The sequence below is a fragment of the Pseudoliparis swirei genome, chromosome 1, assembly GCF_029220125.1.
Source record: "Pseudoliparis swirei isolate HS2019 ecotype Mariana Trench chromosome 1, NWPU_hadal_v1, whole genome shotgun sequence".
In the NCBI taxonomy this organism is placed as follows: domain Eukaryota; kingdom Metazoa; phylum Chordata; class Actinopteri; order Perciformes; family Liparidae; genus Pseudoliparis; species Pseudoliparis swirei.
The window spans coordinates 15906118-15922943 of record NC_079388.1 but is presented as its reverse complement, the minus strand read 5'-3'; the positions used below and the strand labels follow the sequence as shown (position 1 = coordinate 15922943).

The following is a 16826-nucleotide window of genomic DNA, read 5'->3' as shown; positions in this document are numbered from 1 at the left end:
TCGGGACGAAAAAAAGTCACTTGCACCAATGTTTTAATGCAGGGGTGCTCAATATGTCGATCGCGGTTGCCGCAGAGTTCAGATGCCGGTCTTCGCGCATGAAAAGTCACTTGCACCCCCCTAACTGTTACTCATAAAATGTAGTCAAACATAAACGGAGCAAATCACCGTGTTCATGGCCCGGGCAAACGCAGCGCGGTCTCCTGGCTTGAACACGTTACTGTCGAGAAGACAGGCGCACCAAAAAAAGTTTTTGTACAACTTTTACCTTTTCTGATTCCGCTAGCTCTTTGCTAACTTCCGCTAGTACTTCCGCTAATACCTCCGCTAATACATCTACTTAGAAAGTGTATTCTGTACGTTTTCTCCGTCGAAATGTTGCAAGACCCGACTTGCTGCATTGATCGCGACTTTAGACATTGTGTGTTAGGGCTCCTCTTGTGAAAAATTATTACGAAATAAAAGAAAATGTATATGTTCTTTGCAAAGATGAGGATATGTTGAATGCTGGGATACCAAACATGCCCATGTTTATTGACGTGGTCTGCGTGAGCAAGCCGTTTAAAGGGAAGGGGAGGGTCTTAAGGACGCCGGCGTCCTCAGTGGAGTGGAAGAGGTTAACCCTCCTTTACATTTACTAACATATTTTACCCTCGGGGTCAATTTGACCCCAGCAATTAAAACCTACAGAAAATTATTAGAATTAATAGTGTTTCCCAAGTTTAAGTGTGAGGTACTTTATGTTTGTTTGTTGACTACCTAAATAGCCCTTTAAATATATAAAAAAGTTGATATTTCTTATAAGTTTGACACAGTGAAAAACAGCCTGGGGTCAAATTGATCCCAAAGAACACCGACATTAAACATTGAATGGGGTCAAATTGACCCGAAAGGTAACAGGAGGGTTAAACATTCTGTTTAGGATGAAGATGTATTAATGTTCCATATGGAAGAAAACTGCTAAATAACTGCTGAGTTGCAGCACCATTTTATAGAAGAATGTATAAATGTATATATCCGTCTTTTGTCATAAATCTCTATGTTCTCACAAAATATACCGAGAATATCGGTAATATGTGATTAATCATGATTAATCCACAAAAACCTGTGATTAACCCGATTAAAAATGTTAGTCGTTTCACAGCCCTAATATATATATATATATGTGTGTGTGTGTGTGTGTGTGAATGTTTCCTTCAGTTTTATACTGTTCTGCAAACAAAGTCTGCCATACAATCAATACCGGTCTTGCGTATCATATAAATTCAAATGATGAAACGTCAACTAGGTAATGAAGACATAATTAAAGTCTAATTATAGTTCACAGGATGTTGTCAGTGGAACACGGCTCTCATCAACCCCGTTGGCGTTCATGGCACTTATGTCGTAACATTCACTTTTGCCGATAAGACCTGAAAAGGTTTTCCAACCAAGGCTGACACAAATAACTCAGGATATGTGTCACTACATTCACACGTTGGATTGTTTATCTTTCAAGTGTCAGGATTAAAAAACCTGAACAATGCTATGTTTGATTATCGATGTACAACGGACCATGAGGGATGCTTTTCTTTTCCCATATTAAGTTGTATTTACGAGATGTTCACTACAACTTTTCACACTATTTGTGACATATTTTTAACTTTTGTAAATGATAATATGCGATTTTTAACCATAAAGTAGAACTATATGATCCACTGTGGTATTTATGGTTCTGTAAATATTGATTTTCTAGCTCATTAGTTGCTCCTGTCTCGAAACTAAAGTACGGATGATATGCCATAAGTCGACTATTATGATGCCTATGATGTTCAGTTTTTGATACTTTTATAGATCTATCATATTTTAGGGGATAGTTAGTGTTGATATTGTACTGGACTTTATTACATTCAAAGGTGTTTCTAGTATTCTGCGCCCCCCCCCCCCCCCCTAACGTAGGTAAATGGAAAGCACAATTGTCAGAAATAAACATATTATTAAAATAGAATTTCGGAAATATCACCAAGAAAACTGAACACTACAAACTTTTGAAAAAGTCTGATGTTATCACAGGGCTTTTGCAGTGGCTTGTAAAGGTAGAAAATAATATGTTCTAATGTTTTTTATTCGCTCTTTTTAAAAGAGGACAACGGAAATATCCTACATGCTACATTTCTTTTTGTCTTGCCCCGTAAGATCTTCTCAAGGTCGAGCCATTTCAATGCAGAGCACGTGCTTCCCGTCTGAAAGGCCGCATACGACCTCTAATATAAGTACCGGGTGAATGTGAGAGCCACGTTAACGTGTGGCTCTTTCTTATCTACTGGCCTTTTTCACAGCAGAGATTTAGAATTGTCAAAGCACAAACAAATTATCTGAGTCCTCATGAAGGGTCCCAGTGAGACGACCGGTGGCCGAGCACCCGACACCTGGGGGGGGATGCTGCGCGTTGTAAATCGCACCTGTTCTTCTGACATGTGAAAACATCTGCTGTAAAAAGATCGCTCTATTTTAACCATCATTCAGGTTGTATATAGGTATGTCATATACCTGAAACCCAAACCCATACATCAAAGACTTGTAAACCGGTAAGATTAGAAAATAAAATTGTATGTAAGAAACTTAATCAAGTTAAAAAATGACTTAATAAATAAAAACCTGAGGTATAGCTCTTTCTGTGATCCGTGTTCCAGTGGAAAAACCTCACAGCTCTTCCTCCATCGTTCACTCTGAGTTTTCGGAGAGGGTGGCCCGGCTCTGCTCCTCTTCCTCGTCCCTCTGTGAGGTTCCCTGAGATGAATGATGATGATGATGCTGCTGATGCTGCTGCGCTCGGACCGGGCAGCTGGCCACCATGTGGGAAACACTCTGACAAAAATGGCACTTTTTGGGCTGCGGGGGCAGCTGACACTCTTTGGCGTGATGGCCCGGTCCTCCACAGTTGTAGCATCTAAAATGAACAGAAGACAGGAAGTGACCTCAGAGGGGTTAAACTTTGAGGAATTATAAATTCACCCCAGTGACTAGGTGGCCCACACTGTGTGTGGTGGGACAACATGCTGCCTATAAGTTTAACAAATGGTTTTAAGTGTATTTTACGAGGAAAAATATTGAATAAAAAATACTTTGGCCGGAGCAAATAATATGTTGAGTGGGATTTAGATTCGGATTTATTCCTAATTTGCATGCATTTATTGTAAATAGCCATTTAATTTCTTGTCATTTTTGTTTGACATTTCAGTGACGTTAAGGTTTTACTGTGAATAGATGCCAGAAAATACAACACTGATATAGTAAGTAAGATAATAATATAAAATAATAATAAAGATAACAATAATAATAATAATATAAAATTCAAATAATAATAATAAAGATAACAATAATAATAATAATATAAAATAATAATAAAGATAATAATAATAATATAAAATTAAATAAATAATAATAATAATAATAATAAAAAGACAACTGGTGATGTGTGTTGTTGTTGTTGGTTTTTTTGGTGGCAGCGATGTGCTCCCTGATGAAGTTATTTAATTTTGACACACAGGTTAAATGTTATGAGGAGATGTATTTGGGGTTTTAAGAACTGCAACATTGTTTCAATATTTTTTGGGGATGATAAATGTTAAAATATTAGGTCCAAGAATGATTCAAGATTACATCACACTTAAATCAATGAATACTCAATTATGTTGTACTATTTAAATCATGCATGTATAATAGCTTTGACGAGTAGCAGATTTTGAATCTTAACAAAGAGAATACAAAATCCCATCTGCAGTGAAGTGATTGAATCCCACCACGAGGGGGTAGCACCCCCCAACGTTGGTCTCAAGTCCCTCCTCTCGTCTCCACGCAGCCAATCAGCTGCAGTACCAGCGGTGGGCAGCTGTTCAGGGATTTGGCCAATTTAGATGTAATCTGTATTTTTAAAACAGATTCCCTGCTTACTATATACATCTAGGATATTTAATGTTGGATGACTTTTGAAAATGTTTATGATCATGAACATGAACCAGGAGAAATTAATGCTATTCACCCTTTTTTCCCCCTTAAAATAGCTACAAAAAGATATATATATAAACCTATCATTGGATTTCGAGGGTTTAGCTCTCTCTAACTCTGAATCTAGAGCACAAAGAAAGAGATCTGGACCAAAAGTATATTTATAATGTAAATGTTAGGACAATTATATTTAGGTGCTCAAATGTGCACTTTAATCAGAATCAGAATCAGAATCAGAAACAGGTTTATTGCATGAAAATTATAGCATAACATGAGGGATGTGCTCTAATTTGACATTCCTCTCTTTTAAAGGATGCTGATGTGAGGTAGGAGAACATATAATGATTTTATTGCATTGATACTTAGAGTTTGCCGTTTTAAACGCGTGCGCTGTACCCACTGTCCTCCATCTTTGTAGTCCCTGCATGTCATGGGACCACAACACCAATTCGTGCTCTCTAATGTCAAATCAGATGTTTTGCAACTTCATGAACTTCAGTGCTCAGACTGTACGGACCAGTTAATCAATCTGCATTAAAAATTGCTGATTAGGCAAAAAATCTCATATTCCAAAATGAGTCGGATGAGGCCAATTTTTGGGTATGAAAAACTCTGCATGCACAGCGGCTGCTCATGGAACAGAGCCATCATTAACGCGATTAATTGCGCAATTCTTTCCATGTCCGCTGTGTAAAAGTCACTCACTCATTCTTTTTATTGCAGTTTTCTCAGAATCTGTCATTTAAAGAGACATTTGTAGAACTCGATATGATCCTATATACACAGTAAGGGTGCCAGTGAAAGTCAGAAGATGATAGCGTACAATTACAGCCGTAATCAAAGCGCGTGTGAATCTCCACACACGAGCAGCTGCCGTGATTAAACACCAACGCATCGACTCCCGCTGCCCTCTCCGTGTGCATTGTTATCGGCAAACCGACGCCGAGAAAGCTAATGATCAGCGGCTAAGTGAAATCCTGTTGGTGAATTCATTAGGCCGGGTTAAATAAGGCACGGGAGGCTCAAGCTCTGGGTAGTGTGACACAAAGACCACTTCAATAAAAGAGCCCAACCCATTGATTTCTTTTGTGGACCGTCAGGTTTTCACCAGGCGGTTCTCCTTCTGCGCTCCATCTGCAGTCCTACGAGTAATTAAAAGCAGACGGAGAAAAGAGGCCAGCCGCGTCTCAAGCGAGTTTCACGTCTCTTTATATGGAAACTGAGCAAATTCAAACCGACGCACGACAACAAGCTCTGCTCCGCTGGGTGTGACGTACGATCCAGGCAAATCAAAAGTGTACTTATAATACTCTGATATCCGCTTCTCTGGTTTCTTCTGCTTCTCTTTTGGTCAACAAATCCCATTAAGTCCACGACTCACAACACATCAATATTTAACGACGCATTCCTCTTTCTCTTCTTACCATGTATGACACATAACTGGGGTTTTATTCGCTGCTAAATGCTCCACTATAGCCAAGTGCAGCCGCTTTCACACACACACTGATGTCCAATGGGTTGTGACCAGAGAGGTCATCATCCAGAGAGTTTAATGGTTGATGAAGACGATGACTACAAAAGTATCTAACTGGTGAAGGGACTATTTTTAAGCGGCGGACTGATCCACGTTTGGTGCTCTCGTGAGTTGTAAAATAGTGAAGAAATACTGTGTGTGTGTGTGTGTGTGTGTGTGTGTGTGTGTGTGTGTGTGTGTGTGTGTGTTCCCCAGTGCAACAGTGGAGCTCATTGATGGTTTATTAATAGTTTTTATTCCAGAATGGAGCTCTATGTATCCGGCTTTGAGTACGCACATTCATCGTCGGTGTGGATGTTTCAGGAATTTAAAAGAGTTTAAAGAATTTTAAATATTATTTTTTTCTTGAAAAAGTTGGAATATGCGTCTTTTTAAAGTCAGTCGGTGAGATGCAGCTGATGAGACCCAGACCGAGCCCTGCGTCATCTCACGGCTAACCACCACTTCCTTCCTCTCCTCCTCCTCTCCTCCCCCCCCCCCCCCCCATCAGAGCTCGGTATTGATCAGCGTGGCCGCGAGGGCGGGAGAGGGAGCTCCTTTGTTTCAATACAACCGTGACCTCTGAACCCTGACCCCCGCTCGCTCAACACCCCTCCTCCCACCCGCTCCTCCGCCTCATTTGCACACCACATCCCATTGTTGCTATGGCAATGGTGACCTCTGACCTCTCCCAGGCACCTACATCTGTTATCAATTAAATGGATAGGATTCTTTCCTCCGCTGAATACGACGTTCACGATGGGGAGAAAAGAGGAAACATGTGAACGCAATCAAACCCAACGCGGGTATTTAAGGACAGGAAGTTTTGGGCATTACTTTTTGTTATTGCCGACTAATGAAGTTCAACTATAAACACGATGCTACCACATTATTAACCCCGATGGATCTTAAAGCCTATCTGCACATCAAACTATATTCTTTAACTGATTTGTGTTTCGGAAGCAGTGAAAAGAAGAAAGTAAGAACATCTGAATGTAATCAAACCCATCAGGTATTTAAAGATGGGAGGATGTGGGATTAATTGTATCCCTGGCAGCCATAATTAATATGCTCTAATCTAAAAGATGCTATCACATTAATAGTCTCGCTGGATCTTAATTACCCAAACAAGCTTCAGAGATTTAAAAAAATGACAGTTTCCTGCAATATAAGTCCATCGACGGGTTTATTAAAATCCTTTTGAATTTGTGTTTCGCAATAAAGGAATAAACTTTGAACTGATGACGCCTCACCGTGGAGCGCTGAGAGGTCAAAGGTCTGTTGACCCAGCCTGCTGCCGCTCTCAGGGCCGACATTAAGCCGGCATTATACTTTGTTGTTGCATAACTTTCAAGGTTATGAGCGTTGAAGTATTCTCGACTCCTATCTGTTCCTGAAGATGCACCGTGAACATTTTTTTAGACATTTTGGATATTTGCTCTCTTTCTGAGAGCGTGATGGGAAGATCGACTACTGATGCCCTCGTCTCGGCACTGGACTCAGGACCTGCACTGGTCGAAAGGGAAATAAACTCCTCTAAAAGTGTTCCGCCATATTCTAATGTGACAAATTGTCCCTTTTCCATATTCCATGCGTGAGCCGTCGACAGTACGATGCGTTCGAGTGCCGCGGGAGTCGCGCGGGCGTCCTCAGACTCACCTGTCCCCCTTGGAGCGTCGCTTCTGGGCGCTCTTCGGCCTCCTCTCGCTGCCCAGACACGGGGCTCCGTTGGGCCCGGTGATGCGAACGGACTCCAGGCCTTTAGACGACTTCTTGAAGGTGAACTCCACGGCCTCGCCTTCTCTGAGGCTGCGGAAGCCCTCCATGTGCAGTTTGCTCTGTCGGCGCGATAGGGAGGGAGAGAGGGAGAGAGGGAGAGAGAGAGAGGGGTCAGATTTAAACAACCTATTGAGCCAGGATTTTAAGTCCTGAATCTCAAAAACGACAATGAAAAACTACAATTAGAGCATTAATTTTGAGAGAGCGTGACATTAGCTCCATGTTTTCTCAGTTTTTAAATGACAACCGGTGCAGTAGGGTATTATTAAGTTTGCTCTGTCAGCGAGAGAGAGAGAAAGGGAGAGAGAGAGAGGGAGAGAGAGGGAGAAAGAGAGAGAGAGAGAGAGAGAGAAAGAGAGAGACAGGAAGAAAGGGAGAGGGAGAAAGAGAGGGAGAAAGAGAGAGAGAGGGAGAGATAGAGAGAAAGAGGGAGAGAGAGAGAGGGGTCAGATTCAAACGACCTATTGAGGCTGTGGGGTGGATGGACTCGTGAGGATTTCAAGTCAAATCCTAAATTTCAAAAACAACAATGAAACACTATAATCAGAGCATTAATTCTGGGGGAGCGTGACTTTTCCGCCATGTGTTCCCAGTTTTTAAAAGACAAGCCGGGCAGCGTGGTCTCATTTAGGGGAATATTTGCAGGGCTGTTTCTTGGCCGGCCTTCCCAAAAGTGTCAACGGATTTCGTTCATCCATCAGTATCCTTCACAGCCGATGCAAACACCGTCAACAAGCTTCTCCCAAGCTCTCTTTGTCCTTCTTCACACAACTACGACTTCTTCTTTCAAGTTATACGTGTATAAACAAGACACCACGAATGCCTTTGTGGTGGGACTGTCCCAACGTGGGCACCATTATCCACTTCTATGATTAACTGGGCCTTTCCCCATCTGTGTGCAGGCTCGTACTTCTATGATGTCATCATGTCCTGATACCTGGACCGATAAGTGCATTCAGTGCAGCTTTTTGCACTTTTCTGACATATTCAAAGTGTAGCTGTAACCTATATTGTCATGACCTGATTATCACCCTCCTCTCGGGTTCCTAGTAACTTTCAGCTCGTTGTTGAGCAGCTCCACCGCTCTGCTCCACTCTCACCGCCCTCATGGCGTCTTTGTCCCCCCACAGCTGGCAGTTGTTTCCAGTGAAAAAGCCCTAAAATGTCATTGTGCGCGAGCCGCTCGGGGGGGTTCAGCTCCTAGCTGGGGGGCAGTGGAGCGCTTCACAGCGGAAGAACTGTTTGCTTTAAGAGGTGCATGTTTGGTAAAGGTGGTGTTGGAGCTTAAAATGAATTCAAGTTGACCTAAACCGACCACACACACACAAATGTTGCGTTAGTGTGTAGCCGCCGTCGGGGAATCCTCAGCTCTCTCATAAAAACCCAATCCTGTTGACGGTCCTGTTTGAACATCAATGCTTTGCAACACCCCTCCTCCCCTCGCTGCGTCTCCGACCCAACCTCCAAAGCATTCCTCGCCTCACCTCCCCCCCCACACACACACACACACCACGCACCACACCACCACCGACATGCAGCCAAAGACTCTCTCCAAAATGAGTCCATCTGGACAGGTCTCCAGAGGACCACTACTGCTGGGAAATGACACAGCATCCTCTACCATAGCTACCAGGAGGCGAGAGTGTCTGTATCCTGAGAGTAAATCAGGATGTTTTACTGACCAGCTTCCAACCGGAGTGGTAGATAGAACGACGGATGAACGTGCCAAACACCAGCCGTAATGTGACCCTCTATTCTTGAATTTAATATACATTTAAATCCATAAAATCCCAGCTAAACACAGTTTTAATTTAACAGTCTCGGTGTGATGTGACGCTGCGTTGCTGTATTGCTCTATCAATTCCGAGCTCGCATATTAATGCAGCGCTATGGAAGACTCAATTTTCCTGAACAGTTTTGCGCTCCCAGTGAGATGATTTCCCCTTTCTGGATCCAGCTCGTCGGTGCAGAGCGCTCACTGCTGTGGCGTTCATGCACTGCGCTCAGCAGAAATCCAATGCAAGGCAAACAAAGTGAGCGGAGGGAGGGGGGGGGGGGGCAGAGAAGGCTTAAAAAAACATTAGAGTTTAAGAAAACACAAGCAAATAGACAAAAACACAATTAAATGAAGAAAAGTCGTTCAACGAAGGGAAGTCCGTCTGTAGCCGCCACGGCAACCGGCCTGTTTTCAGATTCAATGGTATCATTTAAACTCCATCTCAAAACACACCTGTTTACACTGGCATTTGGTTAAATGACATATTCTATGGCCTGATTTTTATCTTTTTGATTTATTTATAATTATAATATAATATAATTATAATTATTTTATTATTTTAATTGTATTTATTTTTTAAATGTCTTGTGTATTTTATTGCACCATCTTTTACAGTGTATCGTACTTTGCTCTTTTAACTGTTGACATGTTTTGGCCCCTGTTATTGCCAATTTGTTTAAATTGACTCCTGTACTGCACTTTGTGACACTTTTTCTGTGGTAAGTGCAATATAAATAAACTTTACTTACTTACGTGTTACTTCATACACATTGAAGCTGCTGCTGGACGTCTGGAGAACTAACTGACACTTTGAGTTTGAACATTGATCACAAACTATACCTCAAAGTGTTCAAATTTGGCTCCAAAATGAATTTATTATAATATATAAAGTGTTAATTACAACAAAACCCGGCCACATACACAGTCTCCCATTGGATCAAACCATGGGCCCGAAACCAGCAATGTGTAGGGCCCTTATTCCCTCTCTTTCATCAGATGATTTACAGCAAAACGGGGGCAGGTAACCCGAGAAGAGGTCTCCACCAAAAGGCTCCGCATGGGAGGTGGGACTGAAACTCAGGGTTGGGTGGGCTCCCTGATGCTTTAATGACTTTATAACAGGAAGCAGGGCTGGATGGGGAGAAGAATGAGCCTTGTTATCTTTGCTTTAGCCTCTAACCCCTTTTAAAGAGAAATGTTTGAGCTCAACACCTTTGAGGTTCCACAGCGAACATGCCTGTGGGAGGTGAAGGGAGCGGGGGAGCGGCAGCACTTACTCGGGCATGGCCGACTTTTAAGATGTGTTAATCTCCAGGTAATTTTACACAAAGACACATCGCGTGTGATTTTGTGTGGTAATCCCTGATTTAAATCCACAGGGATTTTACAATCCTTCTGTGTGGACGCATACTCACATACACAAAAATATCCACATGCAGAAGCTCGCCATATCTCAACTTAAGCATTATTAAAATTTATAAAATTATAACATTTTTAAATTAGCCATTTTCCTACATTCATCTGTCGCCTCATTCAAACATGAGTTTCAAGTTATTACAATATTGGCTAAGTAATCACGTGAGATGAATAACAGACTACATTGTTAAAACAAGAAAAGTGTTGTTATAACTCTAAAAGTTTGAAAGTCGCAGGAAAACAAAAACATCCTGTGAAAAATATCTTGTTATACTATGAAAATATCTTGTTATATTGTGAATATATCCTCTTATAACATGAAAATGTGTTTTTATAACATGAACATATCTTATTATAACATGAAAATATGTTATTATAGCATGAACATATATATTATAACAGACATATCTTGTTATACCATGAAAATACCTTGTTATATTGTGAACATATCTTAGTATAACATACAAATATCGTATTAACATGAAAATATATATTATAACACAGAAATATGTTGTTATAACATGAACATATATACAGAAATATGTTGTTATAACATGAACATATATATTATAATACAGAGATATCTTGTTATAACATGAACATATATATTATAATACAGATATATCTTGTTATTCCATGAACATACCTTGTTATATTGTGAACATATCTTAGTATAACATAAAAATATCGTATTATAACATGAAAATATATATTATAACACAGACATATCTTGTTATACCATGAACATATGTAGTATAACACTGATATATTTTGTTATTCCATGAACATACCTTGTTATATTGTGAACATATCTTATTATAACGTGAAAATATATATTATAACACAGAAATATCTGGTTATAACATGAAAATATCACATAACAACCAGAATATATCATATTTTAACATGTGTTGTCATTATGTGAAAATACCTCTTTATAACGTGAATATTACATGAAAATCTTGGAACAACATGAAAAATATCTTGTTATTATGTGAAGATGTCTTGTTATTGTGGATGACTTCAGAGATGTGTGGATAGAAGGTGTGTGAACGTCTCACCTGGTGGACGAACACGTCCTGCGGCTCCTCCAGAGGAGCTCCGTCCCGGTTGCTCATGGACAGGAAGCCGAAGCCCATCCGCAGGTTGAACCACTTGCACACGCCGCTGCCCCGGGACAGAGCCGCTTCCTCCTCCTCCTCCTCCTCCTCCTCCTCCTCCTCCTCCTCTTCCTCGCTGTGCGGACGGCCCGCTGCTGCACAGAAACACGGCGATGGTGGTCAGAGAGTAACGTGTTGCGTAATGGTGCGAGACAACAACACAGCAGACAAGTCCTCAGCGGAAGGTGCGTTCAGGGCCGCAACTGAAGGACATTTACACGTCAATTAACCTGGTTGTTATTTACCAGATTATTTATTGTTCGTTCATAAAACAACGGCGCTATACAATTCACCAAAACCCATGAGCCAGATTCAAATGTCTCTTTTTGACCGAGTAAAAGTCCTAAAAACATGAAATATGCTAATTTTCAAATATGTGTAAAAAAAATCCCCATTGTGCATTAAAAATAATGCAGTCGATTATTTTCTTTCGATTTTGATCCTATATTCTACTTGTCATGTTTCTACTACACAACGGTCAACACGTGATCAACCGGGGGTGAATAACCCACTGACATAATTAAGAAGCCAAATTAACATAACCTTTAAAAATATGAGAGAAAGGAAAGAACAACGATGCTGATATGCGCGGCCTTCTGATCTCATACAATATGTATATTATATTACATATATAGTATACATAATCTCACTCGTTTTACAATAATATACAAAATAAGTTTAATTTCGTCACCTTTTTTTTCTAAATAGGCCCAAAGTATCGATACCTACCCGCAGGCCTTCAAAATAAAATGCATCCTTCTTCTCTGACAACATTCAAACGCATTAAAACCCCATTATTTATGGAGGCGAATCGATACAGGGCCCGTTTCTATTCCTCCAAAGCTTCCCAAACAAAGACAGAGTTCCCAACAACATTACAAGCTCTATTTCCTAGTATACAGTAGTTTGTGATCTACCTGTGAAACTCTGAATGGAAGCAGAGCCCATCCCGCCGCTCTCCGCTGCCCTTCACGCGCACTGAGCTGCGGTCCACCTCTTATACCTCCATCCCACCTCCACATTACAACATGCATACCCCCTCCCCCTCCCTCCTCCCCCTCCTCCTCCTCCTCCTCCTCCCGAGTCTTGGCAGCACTTCTGGGGAGATGTTTTCTGAATAGACAAGCACCCAGCACCCTTCAGAAAGAGGGAAAGAAGAAGACAATGCGCGAGGAAGAAAAGTCTCCCTCTTTTCATCCGCGCGGCCATTCAACCCTCTTCGCGTCTTTCACAGCATCCGTACCTTCTGCCATGGTGGGAGGTTTCCTCGGGCCTCCTGTGCAGAAAACAGCTCCGGCCCACAAGATATCAGATGTAATGAGTTAAATGCATGCTTGAAGTCCGCGTGCACGTTCTCTCCGTGTTGATCTCGTGCGTGTGTGTGCGTGTACGTGTGTGTAAGAGAGTTAGTGTTATCCTCCAGGAGAATGAAGGTCTTCTCCCTCGTTCCTTCTTGCAAAATATGCAGAAGCCCCCTTGACCCTCCTACCTCTTGTCACCCCCACCACACACACACACACACACACACACAACCACCTTTTCGGTCAAGTTTTCGTGATTTCCAGTCGCAGATAAATCACACGTGTCCAATAAGATAGGGAGGCAAAACAATTGACACAGTGACCAATCAGGGCATCGGACGGTTCAGTTTAGTGTTTCACCCAAGGGCCGAGAAAGATATGACCCCGCCCACTGCCACCCTCCAGCGCACTCTCTCACACACCCACGTACACACATAAACACACACACACACACACACACACACACACACACGTATAATAAAACCCATCTGTAAAGCATATTGCATTTTTAATGAATCTAATTTTAAAATATGGATGCTTTGTGCATATGTGCAACGTGGCAATATTAGCCCAGAAATATGAAGACAAACAACAACAAAAAAGACGTTAAAGTAGATTTTCGGATGGACTACCCTTCCTATTCCTGCACAACCCACAACAAATGACTTCATAAAAACAATGCATGTTGTTGTAATGAGTTAGACGTATTTCTATCAAAGCGCACGTGATGCACGTTTTTATAATAATATACTGTGATGAATTAATAGATGAATGGATTGTAATACGTTACGTTTAAATGCTTTTTTAAACTGAGCCATGCAATTGGTAAATTTTAAGGTGTTTTTACCAGTTGAAACCTCCTTAAACCGTGGAGATAATCTAATATTGTTTTTCCTTTTCAGGAATGGCATTTAGGTTTTTGTTTCTGTTCTTAATATATGATCTGAGTGGACATATTAAATACATTTAGGGGGAAGTCGTGCATCAATTAAAGTCAGCTCAATGTATTAAGGACTTTTAAAGTTATTGTGCTCTAAGAGTTTTAGTCTGGACCTCTTGAGAAAACCTCAAATATGCCTTCAGAACTACCAGGATGTACTTTCTATAATAAGAGTTTCAAAGTATTTCTTTCAAATAAAGAGACATATGAAGCAGACATATTTGTTCCTGAGCTGATCAAATACCTTTAATTGGTGTCGGTGATGCATTTACGTTGTCCCTGATAATCAGACTACCTGTGAATGTATTCACCAGATGGTATCTCCCTCTTCCTCGTTCTGACTCAGGATGTATCCGCTGCCGGTGAAATGAAGCTTCTGACATTGTCTCTGCGGAGGTGATTCACAGCCACCTGTTAAAGTTTATACAAAGACGTTGGAGTCATTCAACCTCATTAATACGGAGTTGGTCATTCTCAAGCTGCTTTACAAAACCACAAACCTCTTCTCATCAGCGCTGAGTCATGGCACTTCCTGTAATGACACACACACACACACACACACACACACGGCCTCCCTTCGTGCGCTGGTCTAATAGTTTCTAGCCAGATGCGCTCTGTAAGTCGCCATGGAAATGGAAGGGCCCAGCGGCTGCTGCGAGACAATACCGGCCACCCTAAGGTGACCGGGGTCACCCAGAGGAGCTCGTGGGAACAAAGCCTCGGCACGCGCTTGTTCAACAGCCATCGCCGAATCAAACACACACACACAAACATACACACACACATGCACACACACACGGGCTGCTACGTCACCGTCATTGAGAAGTTGAGAGTGCGCGTGAATATGTTCATACATATTCTGTACCCGTCGGACTCTGCATGTATTTACGTTGTGATTGTATCTTAAAAAACACTTGAATGAAGCCGTGGGCCCTCGGGTGTGTGTGTGTGGGGGGGGAATAAGCAGCAGCCTCACGGGAAAGCCTGTCAGCTCACCTTTCACCCTGCCCCCCCCTCCTCCAGGGGGAAATCAATCAATAATAAACCTGATCGATAACAAATCTATAACGTGCACGGCGTGTTGTGACAGATATCCCTCCCACAACGAGCCTCCATAGGAGAGGCTGCTGCTGGGGGCCCCGGGGCCACAGTGACAGCTGAAGCCTTCTTTAACAAAGGACCCTGATCCTTAAAGGAGTATGCAGGGGTTATTTGGGGGGGGGGGTCGGTTGACTCAACTAGTGGAACAGAAAACAGATTCTCATCATGTCTAATAGTGGAAGATTTTTAAAGCTTCAATGTGTCCGACTTTTGTGTGTTTACAGCATATTTAAAATGGCCGACGGCATGAAGTTAACCGATCGGATGGAAGTCTGCGCATCTGTTTGACGCTTTTATCTCTTTTATCTCTTTTATCTCGGGTCCTTTCTGACTCCACCAGGTGGCCCCGGTGTGACGTTTGTTTTTTAATCCTACACATATTGACTCATCACATAAAGGATGGTGTTATTCTGCATCCTTCGTATTGACAACAAACCCAAAGTGTCTGAGTTGTAAGTTTGAGGAAATACAAACTTATTTGTTGTCGACTATTTCTATTAATCCAAATGCTGGATGCAGCAAGACGGTGTGTGTGTGTGTGGGATTGACTAAAAATAACAAAGATAAAATATACTTTTAGTACAATATAAATATATTAATAATATATTTAAAATATATTTAAAATGCAATAAAACATATTTTAAGGGTTGTGCTGATAGCTTTGGGCCTGTTTTTATTTACATAATGGACTTAAATGTCTTATAAACTGCAAAGCCGCAAGAGTTATAATGTGCGGGGCGCTGCGGGTGACTGTTTGTGTTCTTGTCTTCATAGTTTCTTCTCACTTTATTATATTTCCTTCTCAACCTGCTTCTTTAAACATATGCGTTGATGTGAAAAAACAAATGAAAAAAAGAGTGATATTTCTTCATGCAAAAAACATCCATGTCAGAGCGACACAGTGTAATCTCTTCTATTCTAGATGAATGGAGGACATATGAACGTGGATAATAAAAGACTCTTAAAGGCTGTAAGGAGATAATGTCCCCATGGACCAATATATCCACAATCATGAGTATAAATAAAAGCACTGCTTTATCTTGACCACTAGATGTCACCTCCAGCATGTGTTCTCTGAAACCACATATTTTATTATCATTTATTTATTACTGGTTCAAACATAATCCCAAAACAGATGTATACATTGTATTGTAAATACAGTTTTTTTTTAAGTCAATAATGCCGTTAGATCGCAAAACAAACATAATTTAACAAACAAATATGTGAAGGGTGGTAAGAATTAAAGATATGTGTTGCAGCATCAACAGAGACTAAGTTTCATGTTGATACAATAGGCAATAGGGTGTAATTATCTTCATAGCTCAGGGTTCCTTTGTTATAGGACAGAAAAGTACACAATGTGTATCTGTCCATGAGATAATGAAACACAAAGAAGAAAATGGATTTGAAATCGTTCAGGTTATAAGAAATGTTTTTAGTTTATTTAAAGTCACGATAACATCTGTGTGAGGTCCTTGGTGCCACAGTGGTGGAGAGTCAAAGAAAAGCTCCATTAACCACACAGTCAAAGGTGTTTTGTCTCGTCCATTTCAGAGTCTTATCGTTACATGAACATTAAAACACACCGGAGTATCTCCTGATGCTTTGTTCAGAAGTGTCCTGCATTAATGATGTTATTTTGCTTACTTATTAAAAGGAAAGAGACCTAAATTCTAAGACATATGCTGATTTGTGTACTTCCCTGTGGGCATATTTTGCATTTTCAAGCCATAGCCTGCTGTGCAGTGAATAAAAGACGAAGGCTGCGCTGACAAATTTTTGAGGCGGAAATAATTAAACACATGCACCGTGCAGCAGTTAAACACAGGTTTGTTTTACCCATGATTAGTGT

At 41.1% G+C, this 16826-nt stretch overlaps 1 protein-coding gene across 1 annotated transcript; it reads right to left on the bottom strand.

The window, feature by feature from the left end:
• Positions 1-2703: 2703 nt before the first annotated feature.
• Positions 2704-12580, bottom strand: LOC130198176 (protein lin-28 homolog A-like). Its single transcript, XM_056421305.1, has 4 exons — positions 12533-12580; positions 11534-11671; positions 7160-7338; positions 2704-2929 (listed from the first exon to the last, which is right to left on the bottom strand). Exons 1-4 carry the CDS (start codon positions 12578-12580, stop codon positions 2704-2706), a joined length of 591 nt encoding a protein of 196 aa, XP_056277280.1.
• Positions 12581-16826: the final 4246 nt, after the last annotated feature.

Coding starts and splice junctions, on each gene's coding strand:
- LOC130198176 (XM_056421305.1), bottom strand. CDS start 12,580: ATGGGCTCTGCTTCCATTCAGAGTTTCACAGGTAGATCACAAACTACT. Junction 11,672..12,532: donor CAGGTAGATCACAAACTACT/GTATACTAGGAA, acceptor GAGGAGGAGGAG/GAGGAGGAGGAAGCGGCTCT. Junction 2,930..7,159: donor CGACGCTCCAAGGGGGACAG/GTGAGTCTGAGG, acceptor TGTTCATTTTAG/ATGCTACAACTGTGGAGGAC.